The sequence below is a fragment of the Solanum stenotomum genome, chromosome 1, assembly GCF_019186545.1.
Source record: "Solanum stenotomum isolate F172 chromosome 1, ASM1918654v1, whole genome shotgun sequence".
Classification (NCBI taxonomy): domain Eukaryota; kingdom Viridiplantae; phylum Streptophyta; class Magnoliopsida; order Solanales; family Solanaceae; genus Solanum; species Solanum stenotomum.
Window position 1 is genome coordinate 20,354,026 of NC_064282.1, and position 24,541 is coordinate 20,378,566.

Consider the following 24,541-nt stretch of genomic DNA (forward strand, 5'->3'; position numbering starts at 1 on the left):
AATGACAATATCACCAACTCTTGATATTTTACCAATGATAAGTGGATACAAACACTACAAACTACTATCATTGGCACCAAGCAGGGTCATCAAAAACTCCCTGTAGTAACCTGATGTATCATCAGCTACTGCATGATCAAGAACAGTATCCTTCATTTTGAGATATTCTTCCTTAATTTTGATCATATCAATTTCAGCTCTAGTTACAATGGCTCTACTCAGAGAATCCTCATTAGTTCCTAGCCCATCGGTGGAGACCTTTACGACCTAAAAGCGGAGGAGAAAAAAGGATGCATGATTTAGTCACTGTCATTAGGTGATTATAAGCAATACTATTAGACATCCAGTGGGGTGATGGTAAAGCGGTCAATTGTTCAATATCAAGTGAAAGTGTTTGAGGGTGGTGATGTTACAACAAGTTCCAAAAAATAAGTACTTGCACCAGACAACAGCTCTGCACCAAACTAGAAGGATTCTTCTACAGGGAAAAAGGTATTAAAGAACAAGAAAATGAAGAAAGTCTAACAAAATAATCTTTTATGACTTTTTGTTACCTCAGCAAAATGCTTCTCTGGGAAGTTTATGCACCAGATAACCACTTTCAAGATAGATTCCAAAAGACCTTCGCCACAATTCGTTATATCCTGTGATGGAAAGTTGATCCAACAAGATAAGATTAATAGAGGAGCAAGAATAGTTAAAACAAAGTAAATCTGGTGGCTTAAAGATCACTGACCTGATCAATGGAGTATCCATAGTTTTGCTTATAGCACTCGAAAGTTGCCTTAAGCTGATGAATGTTCCTTGTGCTTAGTATCAGAACAAGTTCATCACTATCTAATTGTTTTGTTCTAGTGGCTTCACGAAGCTTCGAAGCCTCTAGATTAGCAGTACCATGGTCGACTAGTTCCTTGTTATATCTGTAGGAACTGACTAGACTGACTAGAACCTGCACAACAAGCTCTGAGCTTATTACTAGGAACTTCAATGGTAATGAACAATTATTATTTTTTGTAAAAAGAAAAGGGTTGGAGCTTTTTCGCAAAGTATTTTGACGTTGAAGCTCCACTAAAGGCAAGGGCAAGTATAAGAAGATATGCTAACGATAAGGGTATGAATGACACCAAAGTGTAACAGGGGATAAAACTAAGACAATTCATATAGTAAAGAGGTAAATTTGGATCTTTTCCATTTTATAAAGAACATGTTCATCTTCAATTAATAGTGTCCGGCTGTAAACGATGAAATAAATTCACCTTTTGGACAGGAAGAGAAACATGTGCTATGATATCCTCTTCAAGTGAACAGCCAAAGAGAGCACAGTATGTTTGTCTCACAGAAACCAGATGATCAGGAGTTGATGCACAGGCTATCTCTACTATCACTTGTAGACGGGTTACGTCATGTATCCATGAATTTAAAACCTCATTCGCTAGCCTCGCATCTCTTTCAGGAGGATCATGTGTCCAGAGGATCACTGCTTTCTATCATGCATCAAACATGAAAGTCGTAAAAGTCAAAATTTTGAGAAGAAAAATAAAGTAGTAACCATACTTTTTTACCATTCAAAAGTTGCTCATCCACAGGAAAGGAACAAGTAACAAGCTTATCATTTCTAATTCTTTTACTTTTTATTTAGTTAGTTTTGATAATGATGGTATCCGAACCAGCTTGTGCACCTCATACCACCAGCACAAGCTAAGTAACGACTGATTTACCATTATAAATTTTTGTGATGAAATTTGACTAACAAGATTAGAAACTATATTTTTGAAGGTTTTCCTATGGATATACTAGTTAAGTTCTTCGAATAATTGTAGAATGGAAACTCAAAAATTGGATACTTACAGGAAGTTGATCATATGCTTTTATTTTAGAAGTGAATTTAGCTTTCTAAGAAATTATAGGTGAAAAAAAAGCTAACTCAACTATACAAGTGATAAATCTTCCATCAGTTTCTAATCCACAGTTCATATCATCCAATGAAACTGAAAAAAAGACCAAAATCTGCAGAGGTACATTAAGGAAGCTTATTCTTTTAAATTGGGATTCATTTAGTACTATTACACTACCAGTATCTTATGCTTCGATTTTATTACTATTGTGTTTCTTTTATGTTGGTTATCTTTTTACTCTTGCATTTCTTCATACGATTTTTTTGAGTCGAGAGTGTATCAGAAACAATTTATCTATCCTATAAAAGTAGAGTAGAGGTAAGGTCTGTATACACTCTACCTTCCACTATATAACAAATGATTTTAGGAAGAAAAAGAGAATACCCTGAAATCACCAGATAATTCAGAATGAAGATCATCAATTAGAGATTTGTTATAAAGCTGCTGATATGCTTCTTTAATCTTCCTTCTCTGGCTTTCATCTCTATGTCCCAAAACCGTTATTATCGCCTTCTCATCAGTTCCCAGTCCTAAATAATACACCAAAAAGAAGGACGTTACCCATTATGTCAAAAAAGGAAATAGCAACACAATACTTGATATTCATCCTTGTAGTTGCAGTTTACTTGTTCAACTGAATCCAGTATTTTTGACGGTTTAAAGTTGAACCATCGAATTTAAATTCTAAATCCGCCTATGAGTCCCATCAGTTATTGACAAAAGAAGAAAAAAAAACAGAGGTCTACCGAGAAAATGTCCTTTGAAGGACTTTCTGAGTGTTTCAGCATCTTGGATTGGACAAGGAATAAAATCTGGTACTAAGAGACTGCCCATTTCTTGTTTTGCTTCTATAGAAATATAATAATAATAATTCACAAAAATGAAGAAAAAATTAGCAAGTTGTTATTATAAGAAGAGAATTAAATATGAATAAATTAGAATTTCAGTTTCAGTTTTAGTTGTTTGTCCAATTTCCCTTACCCTTTCATACTTCATTTGGACATTTATGCCCTTATATTAGCTTTTATTACATTCTAAACTCCTTTTTAACGGCTGATTTACGTAAATGTATCTCATATCATAGCATATATCATATATCATATATATATATATATGCGTAGCGCCACCACAAATCAGAATTCCTTTTTAATTTATTTTATTTCTAAAAATAGTCTTTTCCTTTCATAAAAAGTTGTGACATTTAATGAAGAGTTGCGACTTTAATGAAGAGTTGCTATTTTTATGAAAAGTTGCGACTTTTATGAAAAGTTGTGACTTTTATGAAAAGTTGCGACTTTAATGAAAAGTTGTGACTTTTATGAAAGGTTATGACCTTTCCGAAGGGTTGCAACTTTTCCAAATAGTTGTAATATTTCCGATAAGGCACAATAAACATTTGTTCACACTACCCTTTGTTGTATATAAATAGAGGGAATTCCTCTCATTTTAAAACAACGAAAATTCTGAACCTCTTCTTCTTCACAATTAAATATTTAAGTACTTTGCTCATGTTGAGTAGCTCACTGACACCATTGCTTATGTTACAGATTCTGACATGTATTTTTACAATTATTAATTTATGTTTATGTTATTAAGGATAAATGATAAGATGTAATAATTTTCATTTTCCTTTACATTATTAATGTTTGTTGCTACGTAATCTTGTATGTAAGATAATATAGTGTTTTAGTTTTAATGACTGATAGGTTTTAAGTATTATTTTATAAATTTCGTGATGTTAAATTCCCGCGCGAAGCGCGAATAATTTTACTAGTTTATTAAATTAGGCAACCATTTTAATTATATCTGTGTTTTAGAAAAACATGTAAATATAACTTTCGATGGATTAACATTTTGGACAATATTAAATCTGGATATAATATTTCCTCAATTTATATAAACAAAATACAAGAATATCGTTTAATATTTGTGTAATATTTCGTATCATAAATGATCTCGTATTATTAAAAAAAAAGTAAATTATATATAATAATAATTGTATTAATAATAATAGAAGTTGAATAAGACATATTCTCAACTACTAGATGTAACTATGTATTGTGATTTTTTTTCTTTTATGATATATGTTCTGTTTTTACCTAAGTTTATATAGATATAAAAAAAATGGTAGGTCTTTCAATTTTCCTTTTTCTATTTATGTAATTTTAGATTTACCTCCTCTACAAAAATGTAATTTTTAACGATCACTTTTTAGCGGTGAGGCATAATTTTGACCGTTATAAGAATACTTTTAGAGACCCATCAACTTTTCATTTGTTAAAATCAATTTTTAGTCGATCAATAACAAAGGGTTATCTTTTGACCTTAAAATGCACAATTTTCGATCAACGTTGGACATGTTTAAATCATCTCAAGTGACTTTATCACATTTTATCCTCGATGAGTACTAGCTACTTGTCTACTACGTCTTTTGAAAAATATGATCATTTTTTATTTTATCTGATTTTGTATAATTGCACGTCCAATATATTTAATATCCACATCTTTATAACACTAGATTATTTAAGTTTTTTTTTTAATATTAACCTACTTTAATTGTTCAGTTAAACGACTAAATGAGGCAAGAAAAACACGTTACATAACGCCATTATCATGCAATAAACAAAAACAATGAAGAAGTTCTCATCAATTAAGTAACTGAAATTATTAAGATCGATGTCTAACTTTTTACTTAATTAAGTTAGAAACGTTACTTGTACATTTTGTACATTTTAACATATGTTTGTCCTAGATTAATTGGCGTGCATGTTTTGTCCCTAATGTTCTAACATTATGTGTTATATATGAAAAGAAATACTTCATTGATTCATATTAGTTGTTCACTATTTTTATAAATAATTATCGTAAAATTATTTGTCAATTTATAAAATCAAAGTATATTTTTTCCCCCATTTTACACTTATAATTTTTCTTTTGAAAGTGTAAATAAATTTATTAAGTTTCAAAAAGTTTCTTAAAGAGTAAATTAGTAAAATTATGATTTTTTATGAGGCCGATAAAGAGGAAGGTGAACTACTAATATTAATGGTATCACTCCTTAGTCATTCAATAGTTTACCTAGCTTGCAACAATTATTTTTTTCTAGTAGTTATTTGCAAATTCTTCTAGTAGTAGCTATTTTCTTGTAGTAGTAGTTTTTCAAACTGACACAATAGAACCTTACTTTGAGTGTCTAAAATGAACAAACACGGGTTGAAGTGTCTAAGTGAAAATGATGTCAACTTTAAGTGGCCACTGATGAGTTTAGCCTATCTTATAAGTTATGTATTTAAACTCTCCGTCAATCCTAGAAAATTTAAATAGAAAATAATTCAAGTTTTTGAGTACTTCAACTCAAGAGATTGCAGTTCTCTCTTAACGAACTAACACCATATGTTGTAGGAGGAAAACATCATATTTTACCTTGCAACGTTCCATAACTAGATCCAAAACGAGGGACTTGGTATCAAAGACATGAGTTATGAGAGACCAAATTCAACATCAACTAGCACAATTAATGAACTTGTTTCAAGAAGAACGTGCAATCAATTTAAGCGATATAATGCTTGCTTGGATAACGAAAAGAGTTATATGAAAATTAATCAAAGTAACGTTGAGTAAAAACCAAAGCCAACTCAACAACATTGGGGGCCTAAAGCAAAACTTAAGAGAGGGGCCCTAATATTTAATTTTTTTCATCATATATACTTTTATTTAAAATCTATTTTTCTAGCTATTTTAGATGCGAAGTTATTAGGTACTATTTTATAATCAATTTGTTTTAATAATTCCTTTTCAAATGATAATTAGCTAATTCATTCAATCTCTCTTGAGACATTGTTGATCTTAAAGAAGATTTAATCAATTTTTTATTTCAAAAAAACTTCTTTCAGCTGAGACAACGGTTTCAGGAACTGTTAACATTATTCTATAAGCAATATGTGTATTTGGAAAAGAATCAAGTCTTTTTATTAGATTGGTATTTTCATTAGATCATTATCTCTACTTATATTATTTCCCTTAACACTTTTAATTCAAATATAAATCTAAACCATCAATATCAAAATAACTATTACGTGTTAAAGACAGATAAAGGTTAAGACAATATTTTTTTAAAATTCTCATCATCTAGTGATCTCAATATTTTACCACTAAATAAGAAATAAAAAATATTTCCATATGCTTCAATTGGTTCAAACTATTTTGAAGTGAAAAAATAGTTTGATCTACTCTACATATATAAAACAATTAACTCTAAAAGATTCTTCAAGAGACTTTGTGATTTCGCTATCCATATTTTCATCTAATTCTTACGAAATTCAGGCTTATTTTCATCTCATATGCAATTTCCTTAGTAGAAATCATAACACTCATAATACATATAATTTTTTTTAAAATAACATATATAAGTAATTGTTTTTAAAAAATGGCCCCCCAAAATATATGGAACCCAAACGATGACTTTAGTGACCTAGGGGTTAAGACATCCTGGTCAAAACAACTGTTTTTTTGCAATGAAATCGAAAAATTGATCCTCTGATTTTTGCATTTGATTATTGTGGAAAATCTTCTGGGCATTTTAGTTTTCTTGGGGCATATTTTTGTCTTTAAAAAAGTTACTAAATATCAAACTTGTCCAGCCGGTGACGAATGACGACGACTACATGTGAAGTGACCAAAATACCAGAGCTTTGAATCACAGTTCACAGTGAAATTGAATGGAATTCCATACTTGTTCCTGAAAGCTTTAAACTTTGGGAATATTCAATTGTTCGGATGAACCAAATTTTAATCTGGAATCCACTACCGGCCGGCAGCGACAATTTTTGGGTTTTCTGCGAATGGAGAATGTATTTATGTAAGGAGCAGCAAACTTCTCATACAGAATGGTGAAATCGGAAAAAATAAGGAACTTTTGCGGTTTTGTTTGGTGTGACTGTTGTATTCCATTATTGTGCCGTTAATGTAGCCGGAGTATCTCATGAAGCATATTAATGGTAGCTTTCTCGTTACATATCAAAAGGGCCTTCTGCATTGCTTTTTTGAAAGTTGATTTAAATGCATCAGGTGCACTATCACTCCAATGCAATAACTTTACTTCATTTGCCATATTGTTTTTGACTATTTTGTTCATGTAGTGTTCACCAACAACAGAGGTAACACTGTGCACTAAGGCTAGGACAAATGAGAAGAATTTAGATTTGAACCTGAGACCTCAACTCTCAACTGACCACTAGGCAACACCCTTAGGTGCTTTGCTCAAACTCACCTAACCGAAATAAGAAGAACTGAACTGGACAGACTCATGTAGTTGTTACTCATTCAAGGTTAGTCCTGCTTTCACCATGGAATGGTCTTTGTTTCATGCTTTATAAGCACTGCTATTTGTGCTTCTTGGTGCACTATTGTCAGAATACTGGAACATACTTTTGATATTTCTAGCAGCTTATACTTTTTACCCTTTTAGTGTAGGTTCCAATGTGAGTTATTGAAATAAATTACAAATAAGCATTGGTAGATAATGTAAGGTGCACATGATTCTAGGAATCTTTTTATTTTGAGTTGAACACTTTAATTCCTGTGATGATTGTTTCTGATAAATCATGAATGCCAATGTATCTTGTTTGATTATTTATGTGCCATAAGTTCGAATGGGAAACTGAAATTACTCATTTCTGGGATCTCTGTATGGGATGATATTTTAGTTAGTTATGCTGTTAGTAGGAAATGAAACAATGTAAAAAGATAGCAAGCATAATAAGGAAACAGATAGGAAAAAACCTCTTTCTTTCTATTGAAACTTTGGATGTGTTTTTCTTTACTACACTCTCTCAACATATAATACAACAGGTCTTCACAATACAATATTTTGTAGAATCATCACTTCGGTGACGAAAATAAATATGAAACACGAAACCGAAAAGATTTACATTTTTGAAAACTCACCACTCTCTATTTTACCAATCAACAAAAGAAAGAATTTCAATCAATCAAATCCTATAACTATCATTTTCTTTCTGTGTAAAATCAAAAGAAAATGTCCAAAACTTTTATGCTGCTGCCTGCAGCAGGAACTGAAAATCTGATCTTTGACAAAGGAGGGGAGGTGGTTCCACATCAGACAAGTTGATATTCTGGAAGGATCGCGATATTTCTTCTATAGAGAATGGTATGCTGTAATTTGGAAGATTTGTTAGTTGAAGAAAGCAAGTCAGTGTCTTTCATGTGTTTAAAGTTAATTACCTTGAATCCACATCAAGCAAGAATGTATTATTTGGAATGCTGGCTGAGTCTTCCAATGTTAGTGCTCTCATCTTGCTTATGACCTGAAATTTCAAAAATGATCAACTGAACAAAGAAGCAGTTCTCTTGAGTCTTGAAAAATATCTATCCGAGGTCTACTCAAGTGTTTGCTCAGTGTTGCTTTTGTCTGGTCTTTTATAACTTTTTGTGAACAGATTCAATAAGACTATTAACTTAGAGGAGGGAAAGAAATGGTTAAGAACAAAATTAATTTCGACATGATTTTCTTGCATTGTCATTGCCTTACTTCTAAGGCTAAAGCCGTAAAGAAGCTAAATATGTGATCTTTTTCTCTAGGGAGCTATGATGAAACCTTTTGCAACATTGAGAGAATCATGTGCTATCCACGGCCTTTGGATGTTTTAGTAATCATTAAAGTTGTTCTGGAACATAAAGGAGGTAAGTCTTTCACTGTTGATGTGAGAATAACGCAAGAGTGCTTCAGTAGAAAGCATTTTCTAGTGCATGTGTCAAGCTGCAGAGCACTCTTGGCCTCTCTGTTGAAGAAGGTGATGGGATTTCTGTTAGGGATGCGTTGGAAGTCATTAATTTAAGTATTTAATTATATTTTTAGTTGCTTTATTTATTATTCTAGAATAGGGTTTGTGTTTCAGAGTTTCATAAGGATTAGGTCAAGTTATAGTTATTAGTTTGGAATAGGATTTAGGTCTACTACTTCCGTAAGTATTAGACTTCCTATAGATGTAATAATACTCCTATTTAAAGGGGCTTTTGATTAATAAATCAGTAAGTTATTTTTCAGCAAAAAGCAGGAGATTAGAGTTCTCTCTTCCATTGAACTCTAAGGTTTCAGTCTCCCTTTGAAGAGTTGAAGAGATCGGTGTTCTCTCTTTTAATGAACTCTAAGGTTTCAGCCTCCCTTTAACGAGCTGATGCATATATCGCTCCTGTGAATCGATCCTTCCTTAAAGATTCATAACAATTTCTCTCCAGCAGAGCTTAGACGCACTTTAAGAAGATTGGTGGGCTGCTTTTATTTAATGTTTGCTTTATCTATATTTTGCTATTTGAGGACATCTTGTATTTTTGTTCTTCACTGATAATTTTCTTATAATAAGAGAAGAAGTCTTATGCATGTGTTGATTCTTAGTTTTTTACTTTTACATGATAATATGTGCATGTGTTGCATGACCAGCTGGTTGCGGACCATTGGCGCCAAACTGACAAAACCTTGAATACCTGTACCAACTCTCATGAAGCTTAGAGTACCTCTAGTAACACACTGAAGAAGAGTTCTTACCTCTGGCGATAAACCATGGGCTCCATATTTGTCGTCCCAGAACATAGTTCCAATGCGATATATTTGTGCAATGCTCAACATCTAAGAGAAAAGGGGAAAAAAGCAACAGGATATAGAGTTGAGTTTTCGATTCTGAGTTCTAATCATAGCTAGAATCCTCTTATTAAAAAAGTCATACTTATACTCCTCTATGTCTAAATTCTAATATCGTTGTCACTTAGCCTCTTAGTGATCTTGAAATGAGAAGTGAAGTCTTTTTCTTTTTAGAAAACCAAAAGAAAAAGTAGTTAGGAGGGAAGTTGTGGGGACTTTGATTTTTCTTTTTAAGAACAGAAGTTAATTACCGGGCAGAGGTCATTCGTGATCTCATCCAATGCCTTTTGAGATTTTTGATGCAACACCTGCGAGGTGGAGGCATGATAATTTAAGTACTCAGCTATGAGGAGATCTGCTTACAGAGTGAGAGTCTGGATGATAGCTTACCAGAAATCCTACAGCTTGCCTTATGTGTTGAAGTTCATCCCACGAAGATCCAGCATACTGTTTCATAAGAACGAATTAAAACGTTGTTTCTTTTATTTGAACATCAGGTTATTACTCTGAACAACTTTTGTTTACCTGTTCTGTTGCTTTGGAACACCAACTTTCCAGTTCTTGCAGACCCGCCTTCAGATATTCCCCATTGCTAAATGAGCAGCATTCACGGCGAAGCAACAAGCTGAAAAGTTTTCATATGTCTTACATTAGGATTGAGGACATTCAGGTTACTTCTAAGGTGAAAACAGTTAATTTGGAATACTAGCTGAATACCTGTTGAAAAGCTGGACATTTATGTATGAGAACACCTGACTGAGTATTTTCCTTGTAATGGTGGAAGGGACCTGAAAACACAGATGCCACTCATGAAAACTGAAGAGCTTCTCTAGACATAAGATTTAAGAGAACTGATAACAAGATGTTACTTCACTTACATTATTTTCTGAGAGTATGGTTAATGTATTGTCTAGGCTATTCACAATGTTTTGCCAGTGTATGCTGGATGCCTGTTGTTTCGCGATGATGTTTGAATGTATACTTCTAGATGATCCTTTTAAAGGTTTTATCCTTGCAGATCTTGGTGCCTGTCAATTAGTTTTAGAATTTACCTTGAGACTGCTGCAAAATTACTGACAAGGGATTGTATTGTTAAAAAATGGTGCTTGCTTACATGTATGCATTGGTTAAGAAATGGACTTATTTCTTTCTTTAAGTTGTCGCGGATCATTCCATATATTTTCTCAACACAAGCAGTTAGGTGTTGCTTAAACAATAGTGCTGGGTATTTAGCTTCAATCCTTGTTCGGACATTTGGGCTTCCCTCAATTCCGCTGTATCCACTGGAAATTGCCATGCTTAATGAAGTTGAACGAAAACCCTGCTGTTGACTCTTGAAATGTCAACTACATGTCTATACATGGTCAAAAACTTATACTATGAATATTTACCTGTGCCATTCTTCCAAACAATGTGGTTGGTGAGCTGCGATTACGATATGGGGACCTAGTAGGTGCATTACCAGCTTTAATTGTGCTTTGCAAAAGGAACAACAGAGTTGAAGATGTTGACAGCCAGTAGGCTAGATCACCGGTGTTATCCTGATCCTTCATTGGAAATGTCAATAAATTTTTGTCAATAGGGAGTCTAAATTGATTTAGATTTGATCATTCATTAGGACCATTCCTAGTCAACTATGGATCATAGTAAAATTTCACCTCTATAGATGATCGGATGGTATGAATAATCCTATCAAATATATTCGTTTTTTCTGCTTCAAAGGATCTCCACTGCAGAAGTGCTTTGTACAGGGTGCATGCAGCTACTGGTCTTCCCTTGTCAAATCGCTTGTCTTCCGCAAGGCACTTTATCAGTATATCATGGTTTTCCTGATTATTGAAGAATGAAAACAGAAGTAATCAGCGATGACTACAAAAGCATCACAACTTTATCTATCAGATCAACTTGTAAAGTTCAAGTTTCTTTTACTTGCCTGCTGCCTATCTGTCAAGGATCTTTGCTTAATTAAAGAGATGGGAGGGCTAGAATCCTGCAGAAGCCAGAAAGAATTTAGGTATCATTTAGAATTAGCATTTTCTGACTGTTATGGTCCTTTAGTGAATAACAGGCTAACAGCCATTGGTGAGAAGCTTATATACCTTAGGTATTTGTTGTTCTACTTTCATTTCTTCATGCACTTCCTCTGTTTGATGTTCATTATCAGCTGGATGTGTGATATCAACGGTCTGAAATTACCCAGTCAGGAATGAGTGGCGTTTGCAGTTCTACAAGTTAAGATACTTGCAATGAAAAAGGAGGAAATTTTAGCTTACCTCAAGCCCTTTAGGTGCCCGATCATCAGAACTTACTACTTGCTCCACAACTACCCTTTGAGTGCGGAGAAGCTCGTTTTCTGACTCCAAGTCTTTAATCTTGTTCTTGAGTCTGATTAAGAGGAAAAATCAACTTCATTTGAATTCTATATAATAAAATGTTATTATCTCTGGAAGCTAACTCAAGATTAAAAGTTTCTCAAGGATATTGTTCCATTCTTTTAGAAATAAGTCCAGGTAAGTATTCTTGAAGCAATTATATCTTGTAAAACTTACACAAACAGTGTAAATTGTTTCTCTGGGTTTATGTCCATATTTTTATGCTCAAATTAAAGTGTCGATTGTGAAATATGAGCCTGTTTCATTGAGATATCAACGTAGATATAAGTGTACTATCTGTCTTCTAAATGAAGGATAACTATCTTCTCTAGCTTTTCTTGGTGCATAGTCGCAACATTTTAGCTTGCATAGGTTGTTCCAAGATGTGTATACTTACATGTCCATTTCATCAGAAAGGGCCTCATTTGTTGATGCTACTAAAGCCTGCTGACGGAGAACCTGATTCTCCGATTCAAGGTTGGATAGATTCAGTTGTAATCTGAAAATAAATATTAAGAAGAACAAGTAAGACAATAAGTTTCATAGTAATTCAATTTGTATTATTTTCAAGCTTCAGTCACTTCAACATACTACACAAAGAAGTAAAGGAACTACCTTTCTATGGACTCTTGGAACTCCGAAACTCTTAGCTGAGATTCTTCTGCCTCTTTACGTGTGGCCTGGCATTCTTTTTCAACTTCGTTGTAGCTCTGTTCGAAGTCTTCTACTCTCTTCTTGAGCTCTCTGATTTCTTCCTGAATATATGACAGGTAAATTGCATCAGATGTGATGCTGTTAGAAGCACACTAATTTATGACGTATATGTATTCTGCTGCAGAGATTGCAGTGAGTGGATTTTCTTGTTTTAATTGTGAAAGTTTTTGTTTTACATTTTAAGTATGGATAATCTTCATAACTCAAATAAATTTTTATCTTCCCGCTTTTTATTGACTACATTGATTTCCAGAATTTTCCTTATATGGTCAAATATCTTAATGGAACTTTTCTTTGTTTCAAACCCCTTTCTTTGGGGAGGTGGTTATGACTAAGTTTCTGCATGTTTTTATCATCTCACTTGACTTCTTACTTCGCAAACAAACTCCAAAGGTTTTTGGAACGGCTCGATGCTGTACCAATTACTGTAAATGCATAGAATTATGTTTTTTGATTTTACCTCGAGTTTGTTGTTTTCCTCTGTCAGCTTCTCCACTTTGGTGTTGTCAATCACTGGTACCTCCTTGATAACTGGAGGAGCTTGTTCAATGGCTATCTTTGCTGCTTCTTTCTCATGAATAATTGCATCATGGGCTTCGTCTAGTTGCGTTTGCATTTCTTGTAAGGCTTTTTGCAATTTTGAAATTTCTTGCCCCTTTGCTTCTTCGAGATCAATCTGGAGAAACACAGTGTTTTGGTTCTTACTATTACTATGTCATAAAATCATTTACTGTTTACTGATAGTGTAAGAAAACTCTAATTGCCAAAAATCTACATTTCTTCACAAGTGAAAATTCTCTCTCATCCCAAGTGTTAGCACAAGTCAGAGTTATAATTTATGCAGTCATGTAAGTATACTCTGACTGACTGTGATGCACTAATGATGTTTCCTTTGGCCTTCACTATGTGTGCCAATCTAGTGAGCCCCCAACTCTATAACATTTGGTCTCAAACAACTCTATTTTATTGAGTTTCAGGCAACTATAATAGAAGCATTGCTCTTGGGTATTTTCGACTGTTATGCTGTTTCCGTTTAGAGCAAGCATATTGATTGTACATACCCTCAAGTGTTTTTCAAAATCTAATCGCCATGTTAACTCCTCGACACGCTTTTCCAGTTTATCCTTTGCTTCTTTAAGTGCCCCAGTATCTCTTGCATCCTGCATTGGAGAAGATTTTTTATGCCAGTTAACATATAGCAGATATAGTGGCACTTCAATGGATTTGAATAAGCAGTAATGCCAATCTTTTCACTAAACAAGAAACACTCACCATCCTCAATTTCCGAAGCACCTTCCTCGCTAACCTGCCTCTCCAGAGACATTGAAGTGAAAGACTTGCTTTTTTCTTCTGTTTATAAGTTGAGAAGGCATGGAATCCTCTCCATTGAGTCTGCAAAAATAAAAGACGAAGTAAGAAAATAAGGCAATGTTATGTCTTTTTATAATCAGTCTTACAATTGAATATGAGGTAATAAGGTAACTTCTGATTATCTTCATATTAGTGCCCAACAGAAGGTTAGTTTCAGGAAGCAAATACTGACAGTAAAAAATAGATTTGGACCCTCTTTAGATGTGGTTTTCTTATTCTGTTTACCTTGAAATAACTTTTGTCAGATGAATGAACGTAGGATGCAAATTCACCTTTTTTGGTGCAATCTAATTACCTGAACTATTTTAGCTGCTTTATTTCTCCTCCTCTGCCTATATTCATTTCGTGCTGCCATAGCTCTCATCCCTGTTTGAATGACTACAGCTGCTGCCTGTAATTCCTTGTAAGATTTTCTTGCTGAATGAGAACGCGCATGTTTCTGTATGCGGATTGAAGCAGCTTCCCTTTTCATTTGTTCATATAGCACTCTGGCAAGTTGTGCTGGGTAGGTAGAACATAATTTTTTTCTCAAAGTCCCGACAAGAACACCATATAAAAATGGGAAAGCTAATGTAGCATTGTGTTGATTAACATATTTGTAAGATTAATATTAAGAAAAGTAGTTGGAACCCTATTTTAGGGAAAATTCAGAACATGCCAAAACTAGAATATGTCAAATCAGCATGTATGCAAAAAGTGCCAATCTTGTTGTTGCACATATTATGCTGACACTTCTGATTTTTACCATAAATGAGTGGTCATTTGTATCATTGCGGTACAAGTTACCTCTCCAAAGTTTCTGGAAATGAATTGTAGCTCTCTTTAGGGCTATGAACTCCTTTCGGGTAAGATATGTTCGAATTTGTCTCTGAATGCGCTTTGCAGCATGAGCTAGAACTTCTGTTCTTCTGGCATCTAATTCAGCCATCTGCCCGGCTCTGAGAAAAACTTTGGTTTTCCCAATCTGAATAAAATAGATAGAAGACTCTATTTCATGAACAAATCCATAAAATGTGCAATTTTATGTCCAGTTTTGTGGAAATGGTTTATTTCTGTTTATAAGAAGTATGGCAATAGTCTAGGTGTAATACCTGATAACCCTTTAAGCCCATTCTATCACAAATTGCAATGCATGCTGACTTCTCATCACATCTGCTTCAACGAAAGGGGATTAGCTTGTGATATATCAGTATGTTGATGCTATTCATGTACATACAATAACGTTTATGAGTCTAAAGAAGACTGTTTGCTGCAAATATGGTATTGCTACTACTAGTGTATAATATATTTCTCCCTGCCTCAAACTTCCAGTATTTGTTTCTTCCTGAAAAGGATTTAAGATGTGAAACCAAGTTATAACCGATTGTGATATATACCCGTCAAGAACATCTGGAGCTAACGTTCCAAAGCGGTCAAGGAACTCATCGAATGTTCTTTTCGTTGGGTATCCTGCACAACTTATCCTGATCGCCTCTAAGACACCCTGCAAAAGTGTCATGAAAGGTTTGTCAGAGAGAGAACTATGAAGAATCACATATTTTCTGATTGAGAGTAGAAAATTAAAGCACCAAAAAGTACATGGAGCACTTTAACTTACCCCACATCTTAATTGGTTTAATACATTCATGTTCTCAAATATTCCTGGCTTTAGAACTGTATTGGGCTTTACACATCTGATGTAATGTGGCTCTGTAGTGCTCAAGGTCTCCATTAAAGATTGCAGTTGTTGCTGCAAATTGAAGTTCCGTTCGAAAATAAATCAGGTTCATAGGATTTTCTGAAGTAAGTATACTTGTTTCTGTCCTGTTTATAGACTTACCTTAAACCGTGTGCCGATGGATGAGAACTTGGACTGCTTGGACGATTCTTCGGGCAATGGAGGGAAGAGGTTTGCAACGAAAAAGCACTTTGAGTCCATCAGAAGAGCTTGAAATTCTGCTATCACATAGTCCTTATTTTTGTCAAGGAAGTGATCTGCTTGGTAAGTAACCTGTTTGATCAAAGATTTAAGATGACCAGAATTCTTTGACTGACAATTGAATGACCAAATATCTCAAGTTAACATACATCACCAGCGTAATGATTGATTGTAAAGTCAGTACGAGCAAGTTTTGGCTTGCTAAACCGTTTATGGGCTCTGTATGTCTGGTACATCTTTTGGGCAAATGTCTCATGAGTTGCTTTTGGGAACATACTGTGCAAGAAAAAAATTAAGTTATATCTTCTCCTTCAATCATTCTTTATAATTCAGGAAAAAGACGTTATACACTGTGTTTTGAGAATTTAATGACTTTGTCTAGCAAATTATCCTACTTTCACAGGTAGTTATGGTGTTGAAAAGAGGAAGTTTGCGTACCAAGCTTCATCAAGAAGAGCAATAATGCCTCCAGGTTTCTGCAAATTTGATGCAAGGTTATCAAAGGTTTGCTTGTTAAATTAAAATAGTGTGACAAAAATGTCTGCAGTCAGAATGAGGGTACCTTCTCAATAAGATCTAAAACATCTTGGTTATCTACAAACTCCACATAACTCCAGTTGATTTCTTCTGTCGTATAGTCGTCTTGTTCCATCTTGAATACGTGCTGTAAAAACAGAGTTTCTATTTAATATTCTACTTTATTTTAAATGGGAGTGAAAAATGAAGGCACTGAAGAGTGAATAAAGGTTCTCATGATTTACCTGGTTAAAATGCTGCTGCAACTTCTCATTTGTTAGGTTGATGCAGAATTGCTCAAAACTGAGGTTAAGCATTAAACGAGCTGTTAAGTTTGAGGTAAAGATTTTATATACTTAGAAGTCGAGAAAACAAGTATCCAAACCTGTTGATTTTGAAGCTCTCAAAGCCATATATATCAAGGACGCCAATTATGCTTTTTGCTTCAGGATCCTGTCCAATTGAATTGTTTATCTTGTCCACAAGCCTGCCACATAGAAGCTGTCAAAAGGATTTCATTTTGAATGTTGTTTTTTCGTGTAGCTGAATCTAGAGTTATGCTAGATAATGCTAATAAACTCAAAAAATAGAATTTCTGTATGTCTTTTTGAACTAATATGATTCTGACTCACTGTGGCAAGCAGTCATCATTCTTCTAGAGATTGACTATCTGCATGTCAACAGGACACAAAACACTACTATGGGTTGGTTTCAAAATTTGAAACTAAAATAGGAAACCAGGCTTGAAACATACATAACATCATTCAATCACAATAAGAAATTTCAGCTAGAAAAATTCTCCATTATCTTCAATCCTGTCTGATCACTCTTCTATACGTTGAATCTCTTTTGTTCTTTATGAGAAGCCCCAATTAGTTATTACTTTATTCTTTATAATCAGAATTATAGTGACAAGAGAATTAGAAAATTTTGGTATAATTATGCATTATTTGTGGCTTCCTGTGATTATCCAGAGCTTCATTAGGAAAAAGTTGCGACATATATAAAGTCACATTCATGTGCAGTAAATGTTATTGCCTATCAGGTTCCAGGTTATTCTGTATTTCTTTCACAATAAACTTGTAACTTTTTCTCTCCCTGGCTGTTAATGCCGTAAGTATCCAATTGTTTGGAGTCGAGAAAGTTCTTTTTTGCTTTGTTAGTATTAAGATGTTCCCCTATCATGAGCTTAGATACCACCCACAGTTTTGCAGCCAGGAAGAGACTTAGTCTGGGAGCCACATTCTATATATTGCTTACCAGTCAAACAATCTGGAGTATACGGTCTTTGCCAGGGCATCCCTGCTCGTGGTTGCAGCTGCTGGATCCAGTAGTTTTGTGATGTTTCCATCAGGAGTTACAATGACACGCTTACAAAGTGAGTCCTCTAGTGCCTTCTCATCACACCTGTGCATATGTTTATTAGTTCAAAGTTTAAGCGCCTTGAGTTCTGAGTTGAGGTAAACTAAGGTATATCCTCTTACATGAATAGCTCTGCAGCTGTCTTCAGATGAAAAAGTGACTTCTCATCTTTTAGTTTGGAGGAATCTGCCTCCTTTCCTTTGACAAAGTTGATGTTTCCGAGATGGAGTATTGCAGCTACAACACGAAATATAGCTTCCTACAGAAATGATGAGTATAGGTTTTAATATATTCTTGGTGCATAATGGGATTTTTCCAATTTCTTCTATATTCTGGGCACACACCTGCTCCTCCTGACCGATTCCAACAACATCCATAGCATTTCTGGTTTCAAGATACTCTCTTGCATCGTCAACATTTGCAACTTCATAACAGCTACTTTGGTTTAGATAATGAAATGTTTTTGGATTCCCAAGTTTGAATCTTTTCACATCCTGTAAAAGATTCCGTAGATCATCTAGGTGGAAGCTCAATATCATTTGTAAAGAGTTTGCAAATGGGCTGTCCCATGGAACTCACCTCTGGTGGTGCAGCACAAAGCATGTAAAAACAATGGTAGTTTCTCTCTGGGTCTGAGACTTGGCAAACACGTGACCTTTCAAGAAGATATGTCCTAACTGCAGCCCCAGAAATCTTCGCGTGCTTATCAAACTGAATTTCAACAAATTTACCAAAGCGACTGGTACAACGACTCAGTCATGTCAATTTTTTGTAGAGAGAGAATATGAAAATCAAAATGAATATAATAGTGATAAAATCTCTGATGTCATTTTTGGTTTACCTGGAATTGTTGTTCTTCACAGTCTTTGCATTCCCAAATGCTTCTAAAACTGGGTTGGACTGAAAAAGAAGAAATATGAATTTGCATTTGCATTGTTAACTTGCAGATCATTCGAGTATAGTAGTAAAGAGCAATTATTGCCCACCTCCAAAACTTGTTGCTCGACTGTTCTTCCTTCAGTGCCAGACCTTCCACCCATAAACGCGAGATATCTCATTAACATTTTCGTTGTCTCAGTTTTACCAGCACCACTCTCTCCACTGACCAAGATAGACTGGTTGCCATGCTCATTTATCAATGCCCTGACAAACTTGTTAGATTAGGCAAGTTGTTCATTTCTTGCTTGGCATAACCAAATAATTTCAGTTGCACTTCTGATTTACCTATAACAGGCATCTGCCACTGCAAAAAGATGTGGACTTAGCTCTCCAAATGGGGCTCCCTTGTATTGCTGCATCATATGGGTATCATACAGATGTGGAAGTCTCCGAAATGGATTGACCGCAATTAGGATATTCCCCGTGTAAGTCTGCAAGATTGTGGATATTTTTACATCAATAAGACTTGTTTTCTGTAGCTACTCTTTGTGAAGTTCATCATCGACTGAAAAGTATGACTTACATATATCTCATTTAGAGAATACCGACAAGCAAGGTTATTCAGAACGCCAGGCTCATGGAGATAAGCTAACTTGGTCATGTCATCAACCCCAGATGGTGGTGCTTCGGTATCCTTTGGGTATATGCTAGAAATAGAAGCAACTGTCTGAAGCAGAAAGTAGTTCAATGTCTTAATATAATTAGATTTTCATTGTTCGCATGTTGAAAACTTTAGTTTGTAGAAGTCGTGATTATTGCATCCTAAAAATATCAAGGGACCACATTCCTAAATCTTCATAGCAGAGTACACCTATCATGAAAATCATTAATACATCTGCTTAAGGCAAAAGGAAAAGCTGCATAAGCTGCCCTACAGGTATGAACCCTCAATTCGATTGTTTTCCAAGAATGTGCGACAGTAGACAGGAAAAAAGTCCTTTGTTGTTTTATATCTGATTGATCATATTGAACTATTACATTCCTATTTGTTCCATGACCAATTTCATTTTTTGGGGAACTTCTATTCCAGGTTGTATGTGTTTCAATAAGCTTATTAAAGCTAATAAGGTCCTAATTTTCATATACCATACAGTATAACTTTGATATTATACTACATCTACTTTTTGACACTAGTATTGTTCAGACATCCTTTTTTTGCAATCATAGTATATTCCCTGAAAGATGCTATCAACATCAAATTTCTGTGAGGCTCTGAACTTATTGATTAGAATAAGACTGCTTACCGTCTTCCCATTAGTTGTGGCTACTGTGGCATTTGAGCCTTTAATTTCTGTGACTTCTCCATCAATCCAGGCATCATCAGGATCCTCAATCCACACCTGGGATCCAACTATGATGTTTACAGGAGTTCCCTGAATCACAAAAGATCATTACAGAGGTCAACAATTGATAAGTCCTTCATCAATTGAAACAGAACAAGATAAACTATTGATCATAATAAACAAGCTCACCATGGCAGTAGTTGAGACTATTTGATCATGGAACTCAAAGGAGAATTGTTATAAGAGATCGATGAATTGATATAGAGGGAGAAAAGGAAGAAGGGAAGAGAAATGAATTTCAGGGAGAATGTGGTGCTCTTAAGGGAATGATGAATAGATGAATGTAGAAACAGGAAAGTAATAAAAAAAAGTGAACAAAAAAAAGAATGTTTCAAAGCAGGCTAAAAGCAGAGGTAATGAAGATGGTGTGGTAACTCAAAAGCAAAAGGCAGAGTAATCACCCCTTCACCATCCCCTTCCCCACCTCCTGTCACCTTTTATTCCTCCAAGTCCACATAGGATGCTGATTTGGCAGCTATACAACTTTGACATACAGAAACTTCTGCTACTTTTGGGTTGTCTATTTGTGTATATACATTGCTTAAATATAAAGGAAAAATCATTTTCCAATTGGTACCTTAATAAAATAGTTCTTTGTTTTTATTTTAAGATTTATTCTCTATCTATGACTTATGCTATGCAGTGAAGGGCCAGGGTGTTTATCATGATGCTGTGCATTACCAAAAGCACTGTGTGTTGGACCAGGTCTGATTAATGTATACAAACTATAGTTAATATATGACTGAAGGTGGTCTCTTTTTGCATAATTAATGCTGGCTTTACTTTCTCTTAAATCTATAGAGGGTTTAAAGATGATTAGATCTAAATTCACTACAGAAATGCCCCACTTAATGCCTTAGCTACCCCATCTTAACTGGGCTCTCTACTTTCATCTGTTTCTATCCTCTTTTTTTCCAGGTTAACTCTTTTACCACCTGGGATCTCTGTCAAATTCAGCAGCAGGCAGGTATTATGACTATGTTAAAAAGCTTTCAAGATTCTCAAAACTTCTTAATAAATATTTTAAGATTTATGTTGTGGATTTTCTCATAGTTACATCAATTCTTGATATGTTACATGAAATTGTAGACTTTTTCCATTTTGATCTACTATTGATTTCAAGATTTTCCAAAAATTTCAGCTTTACAACATTAGCATTCAGGTCTTTTCACTTATTTTGGCTTTACCAATATAAGAATGGGCAAAATCTTGAAATGACAATCATACAGAAAGGTGTCATTGAGGGATCAAAAAAGGTAAAAGCATGGGGATTGTAGTTGTAGAAAAGATATGTACAGAAGCTAAAAAGGTAGCTGCCACTAGATCAACTTAAAAACTCAAATACTCCCAATATTATTCATTTTGGTAAAACATATATAACATTTTAAAGAAGTATTAATGGACTAAAAATGATAGCTTAGACAAATACTCTTTATGATTAAGACTATTAAATTATCTTTTTTTGAAGTGTACCAAAACCTTAGAAGAGAGAGTTTATGGGGTATGTATGATATGATAGAGGGTGGGTGGGGGTCCCTCATATTTTGCCTTATTAAAATAGCTCACCAATATTTTGGACTGACTAGTCATAGGAGGAGGCTAAAGATTATGAATTTGGAAATCTATTTCCATTCATTTAGGGCGGTGGGTATAGAGATTTGTTGAGTCCTTTCACATGGGAGAAAAGGTTGTCATGTTGGGTCCCTTCCAACTAAGCTTTCTTCATTCCTTCCCTCTCTTTCTTTATTTTTTTATAATTAGTGGAGAAAAAGTGGATATTTTGTTTAAAGAGTTGGCAATTAGTACTTTTCTTAATCCTTTAACTAGTTAAATGTTTTTGTATTAAATTGACTAATAATGACTATTAAAGTATATTAATACTAGGGTGTGCTGTGGTTATTATCATAATATTTATTTATTTTAATCATTTTTTCATGTTATGTTATAATATATATTTCTTATAATAATATTTCATTAACTTGTTTGAATGGTTGTATTGTATTACTAATTTAAATATTATATTATTTGATTATTTTTTAAATTTTATTATCTCATATTATTTAAATTTATCGTTAATAATCAATTTGGCTTGCATAAGTATGTAGTGGAAAAACTAGAATGCTTATAGAATCTTTGCCGCCCTTAGGACGGTGCCTAATTGGTAGGCCTTCCACTTTTCGCTTCTTTGTAATGATTATTGGCATCACACAAATATTATTTTGTATCAAAGGATGTATGAGGGTGTTTTTTTTGTTTAATCAAATGTTTTATGTTTGAGTTTTGAGTGTTGGAAATTTTTTTGTTAGGAAGCCTTTATCGAATAGGGTCTTACACGACGTAAATTTGAATATAATCGAGTTTTAATATGAATACTGGACATTAGGTAGAAAAATAACAATCAAACATTATTTTGTATAGTTTTTATTTTTTCACTCCTCCATCTTTTTACACAACTTTTTCACTGTTAATAAAAATAGAGGGTTGAATAAATAAATATTGAGAAAATTTTAAAGTTTTCTTGTGTTTAACAAAATAGCATATATATAATTATAGTGGTTTTGCAATAGAATTAGTTACAAAGTTGGTACTACTAAAACATCTATAATAATAACAAATAATAACAAATTTTGTGGGACACAAAATGTGTGTGGGTTTTTGTGTGTAGTGTCGGCACGAATACTTTTTAAATAGAGTATGATTTTTGAGGAAAAATATACGAAATTAATATATTGACAGATATAAGTTTTATGAAGATATTTAAACTTTTTAAAAGCTAGTCTAAAAGTATAAACATTTCTTCCTCTCTTTTTTTTTTCTTCCCTTTTATAATGTAATAAGATGTCCCACTGTGGACAATTTAGAAGTATTATTATTTTTTTTAAGAAAATGAAAACATCAATTCTAACTTGTATTTTATTTTATCTTCGGTCCAAAAAATAGGTGGAAAGTGTCGCAACTCGTAACTATGAGTAGTCATTGACTCTCCCCAGCCACTAGCTAAAAAGAAATATAAAAGTTGAAAAAAAATGATGTCACTGTTATATCTTTTAGATAGTGAAACTTAATATTTCAATTTTTCAAAAATATTCCTTCAATTTTAATATTTTAATATAATAAGTATTGATGGGCTTCATGACCAATTGTTTAAATAATTTAAAATTTTGTACTATTGTACCAAGTCCAATTAACCTTGTACTTTCATAAGTTGTGCCTTCTATCTAATTTCTATTTCATAAAATAAATATTTTACTCACCATATACCTTAGGAATTTATTTAGAAGATTTTGGTTTTTTTTTTTCATAAAAAGAATGACAAGACTAATTAAGAAGCATGAATCTAGTGTAGTTTAATAATAAGGGGCCAATAATATTCCCCGTTTCTTTCTGAAGATGAAATAAGGTGCAATTATTTTCGACATTTAGGTACACTATTATTTGGGAATGAATAGTATGATGATTGTGACTAGTTTTTAAAGCGAAAAAATTCAAATATATCATCAAATTTTGAGAAAAGATTCATTTATGTCATTCATCAAAAGTTTGGCTCATCTATGTCATTTTAATTTAAAAAAAGGTTCGTTCATACCATTATTTGTTAACTGAAATGACATATTTGAACTATTTATTTTTAAAAAAACGATTTAGTTATCGTGGTCGAATCATAATTAACCACGCATAAAAACTGATTTTGCAAAATCAAAACTATTTTCAGTTAGAGCTGGGATATAAACTGTTCATATGAATATAATATAGAGTTATATTTCATAAGAGCTACTACAACTTAAATTAGATAAATAATTGAAGAGTGAATAATTTAGTGATGTGGGGTAGAAATAATGGTTCACGAACAAGTTATATAAAGATTAATACAGGGATTAAAATATAGACATTATATAACCATCAGAGTTTTGAATTTAAATGAACGTGTCTAGTGCTCATCAACTGAAATGGACATTCAGAATTAGCCTTTTTTATCCTAATTTTTTTAATATATATGTTTTAAATATTTTAAATTGTCAATTATTTTAATTTAAAGTACTTTTTATGTACTTGAAAATTCCATGTCCAAATTGATGATCAAACTTAAAATGTTTAACTTTCGAAATTCAAATTGTGTCACATAAATTGAGACATAAATAATATTTTTCTAACTAGAAGCACTTTATGTTGTTGAATGAATGATGTTACTTAACTTTATTTTTATGCAAAAATATTATTGTATTCAACAAATCAAATTTCCATTTCATCGTTTGCTTTTCTGGTTGTTAGGATTTGTTGAAAAGATATGGCAAGAAAGTGGAGGTCAACAAAATAACTCCAAGAATCAAATCCACCAAAACTCCAATATAAATGTCATGTCTATAGCAATTATAAATTTCATATCAATTAAAATAATATGATCATCACTTGATCGTGCATTTTTAAGTAAAAGAAATGCTATTCTTTAATATATA

At 33.4% G+C, this 24,541-nt stretch overlaps 2 protein-coding genes across 8 annotated transcripts; both read right to left on the minus strand.

Annotated features, from left to right (window-relative positions):
* Window positions 1-54: 54 nt before the first annotated feature.
* Window positions 55-2,745, minus strand: LOC125847956 (annexin D3-like). Its single transcript, XM_049527723.1, has 6 exons — window positions 2,642-2,745; window positions 2,280-2,425; window positions 1,257-1,484; window positions 737-949; window positions 555-644; window positions 55-267 (listed from the first exon to the last, which is right to left on the minus strand). Exons 1-6 carry the CDS (start codon window positions 2,727-2,729, stop codon window positions 55-57), a joined length of 978 nt encoding a protein of 325 aa, XP_049383680.1. The 5' UTR covers window positions 2,730-2,745.
* Window positions 2,746-7,666: 4,921 nt separating this feature from the next.
* On the minus strand, window positions 7,667-20,482 carry LOC125862510 (myosin-12). Of its 7 annotated transcripts, none has more exons than XM_049542645.1 (40): window positions 20,217-20,482; window positions 19,989-20,117; window positions 19,268-19,411; window positions 19,030-19,175; window positions 18,792-18,948; window positions 18,647-18,705; window positions 18,385-18,544; window positions 18,150-18,299; window positions 17,928-18,064; window positions 17,704-17,850; window positions 16,829-16,930; window positions 16,689-16,746; window positions 16,490-16,591; window positions 16,366-16,403; window positions 16,077-16,203; window positions 15,829-15,999; window positions 15,607-15,738; window positions 15,386-15,492; window positions 15,101-15,161; window positions 14,796-14,973; window positions 14,305-14,510; window positions 13,911-14,030; window positions 13,700-13,798; window positions 13,099-13,314; window positions 12,540-12,679; window positions 12,322-12,423; window positions 11,826-11,937; window positions 11,652-11,738; window positions 11,486-11,542; window positions 11,211-11,381; window positions 10,944-11,099; window positions 10,667-10,873; window positions 10,431-10,580; window positions 10,270-10,340; window positions 10,078-10,177; window positions 9,943-9,999; window positions 9,804-9,860; window positions 9,460-9,540; window positions 8,139-8,221; window positions 7,667-8,069 (listed from the first exon to the last, which is right to left on the minus strand). In XM_049542645.1, exons 1-40 carry the CDS (start codon window positions 20,217-20,219, stop codon window positions 7,946-7,948), a joined length of 4,704 nt encoding a protein of 1,567 aa, XP_049398602.1. In that variant the 5' UTR covers window positions 20,220-20,482; the 3' UTR covers window positions 7,667-7,945. The 7 variants fall into 7 exon arrangements, with proteins under 7 accessions (XP_049398602.1, XP_049398585.1, XP_049398593.1 ...); XM_049542628.1 differs by having other exon boundaries at window positions 10,667-10,876; XM_049542636.1 differs by having other exon boundaries at window positions 10,944-11,093; window positions 11,486-11,551.
* Between the last annotated feature and the right edge of the window lie 4,059 nt (window positions 20,483-24,541).